Consider the following 2,241-nt stretch of genomic DNA (forward strand, 5'->3'; position numbering starts at 1 on the left):
TCTTTCTAGCTTTCTCTTATTTCTTTTCTTTATTTTCTGCCTTTCCTGCTCTTTGTTGTTAGTATGGTTAGTAGTCAGGTCGAAATGTTATCTCTGTTGATGGTAAACAGATGCAGCTGACCTCTGTGCCCTTTGGCCCTCATTGGCTTCTGAGAGGTCATTCTTTTGACCTGTGTGTAAATAAGAAAGACAGCTATGAGAAAAGAAGAGAATAGATGACATCATTAAGTTTAATGATTAATGTTGCCATAGAATTGGGGTATATATAAATTATACAATGATGCATGTGTGTTGCTTACAGTTGTACAACGAAGAGATCCTGGACTTGTTTGATGGATCCAGAGATCTAGAGAGTCGCAGCAGGAAGTCCAACATTAAGATCCACGAGGATGCCAGCGGCAGCATCTACACCACTGGAGTCACCTCCAGGCTGGTGCACTCAGAGGAGGAGGTGGGTGCATGTGTGTTTGTGTTGTTGTTTGTATTGTATGTGTATGTCTACAGCAGTCATCATTCTTACATTTGATCTTGTCTTTTTCAATATGAGGTATTTTTGTACACGGTACACACTACGCAGTAACTGCTCTGCTAATGTTTCTTGGTCTAAATGTCATAAAACTCAATTAGCCATTTATTTTTTAATGCAGTACTTTTTTCAGAGCTTACTTTTTTCTTTGATTGTTTACAAAAAGCACATTTAATAATGTACTCATTAGGTTTCAGTCCAGTAAAAATGCCTCCATTTTCCTAATAAATTCTGATCAGTCATCTTAAATTTCACGTAGAAACTCAAACAAAATAAGAAAACTGGAAGTTTTACAAGTTTATGATTAAGTGCTTAGTATTTTCAAGGAGCCAAAATGAAAGAGAATTAAAGAAACTCGGATCATGAATGCCTTAATAAGTAGATTCATCATGTAGAAATGAGTGGAATTGTATCACAGAAGAATAACTGTGAAGATAAATGCTGAGTTGTAGAGGCAGAGCGTGGGAGCCAGAGATCCCCAGCACCCCGGAAAGTCTGGCAAGAACCATCTGGTGGTCAGTCGTCAAAAACAAGAAATAGGTCGAGGATAACAAGGGAGACTTGGCTCTGACATGCTGCCTTAAAGCCAGGCTGCTTAAACCCATGATGTTATTTTGTGTGAGCAATACCAGTCTGCAGTATTTGATGCAAGACTGTCTGAAGGTAGTTGAGGGAGAAACTGCCAGATATCAGGGTTGAGTAATCATTGTCAGGAAGGGGAACAGAACAGCAGTGACAGTGTGGAAGAAGGAGGATTCGATGGGGTCAAGAGGGCAGGAGGACTGTTTGCTAGTGGAGATGTGAGGTGCCAGGGACAAAGAGGTTAACGGAAGTGGCAGGTGGTGATTTCGGGGGGAGGGCTACAGTAAATGCTGTCTGGGAGAAGACACATGTTGTTGTTCGGTTTCTTCTTAAATAAGTGATGAAGCAGAAAGAAAGATGTGAGCAGACTGTTAAATGGAAGCAGAAAGAAAGAAGAAAAAGCTACATTTTGAAGTGGTCATCCGTGCATTAAATTCTCAAAAATTCAGACAGCTGAGAGACAAGTAGAGACAGATGGGCTTTCCTGTGGGGGGGAGGAGAGAGAATGTCAAAACATGGTGAGGGAGGTGATGGAGTGTGAGAAGAGACGAGGAGTCAGGTTGAGAGTAAAAGGGAGAGTAGGACTCATCAGTGGGGCAAAAATAAGCAGAAAATCTTGCAGGTGCAGCATTTTGAGTGTGTAGAGATGTAGAAAAGCTCAAAAAAATTTTAAGTTTGAAGTCAACCACATGAGTGGTTTCCCACCCCCATACAATTTGCGGACACTGGTGTTGAGCTCTTCTCAGAAATCAGCAAGTGATCCACAAAATAGCATGGTGTGTCAACAGTTAATATTTGTTTTTGTTACTGAGTCTGAATCTTTTTTCAATCATAACCAAATGTTGTCCATATTGTGTGCATGTGTGCTGCAGATGCTGCAGTGTCTGAAGCTCGGTGCTCTGTCCCGCACCACAGCCAGCACCCAGATGAATGCCCAAAGCTCCCGCTCGCATGCCATCTTCACCATCCACCTCTGTCAGATGAGAGTGTGCCAGCAGCCACAAATGGTGAGATTGGGGTTTGGAGGGATGGAGGGGGGGAGGGTGCAGTGGCCCATGGTTCGTATCTGACCTGTGGCCCTTTGATGCCTGTCATCTCCTCTCTCTCTCTCCCACTTTCCTGTCACTCTTCAG

At 42.7% G+C, this 2,241-nt stretch overlaps 1 protein-coding gene across 3 annotated transcripts in view; it reads left to right on the forward strand.

The window, feature by feature from the left end:
• Positions 1-2,241, forward strand: part of kif21b (kinesin family member 21B) — a 65,551-nt gene that overhangs the window by 24,768 nt on the left and 38,542 nt on the right. For all 3 annotated transcript variants that reach the window (XM_035662337.1, XM_035662339.1, XM_035662338.1), the window contains exons 4-5: positions 302-451; positions 1,981-2,115. In XM_035662337.1, coding sequence (XP_035518230.1) covers positions 302-451; positions 1,981-2,115 — 285 coding nt within the window. The remainder of the gene's footprint in view (positions 1-301; positions 452-1,980; positions 2,116-2,241) is intronic.

This window comes from Morone saxatilis, unplaced genomic scaffold, assembly GCF_004916995.1.
Source record: "Morone saxatilis isolate NCDOM2014 unplaced genomic scaffold, NCSU_SB_2.0 Contig18, whole genome shotgun sequence".
In the NCBI taxonomy this organism is placed as follows: domain Eukaryota; kingdom Metazoa; phylum Chordata; class Actinopteri; family Moronidae; genus Morone; species Morone saxatilis.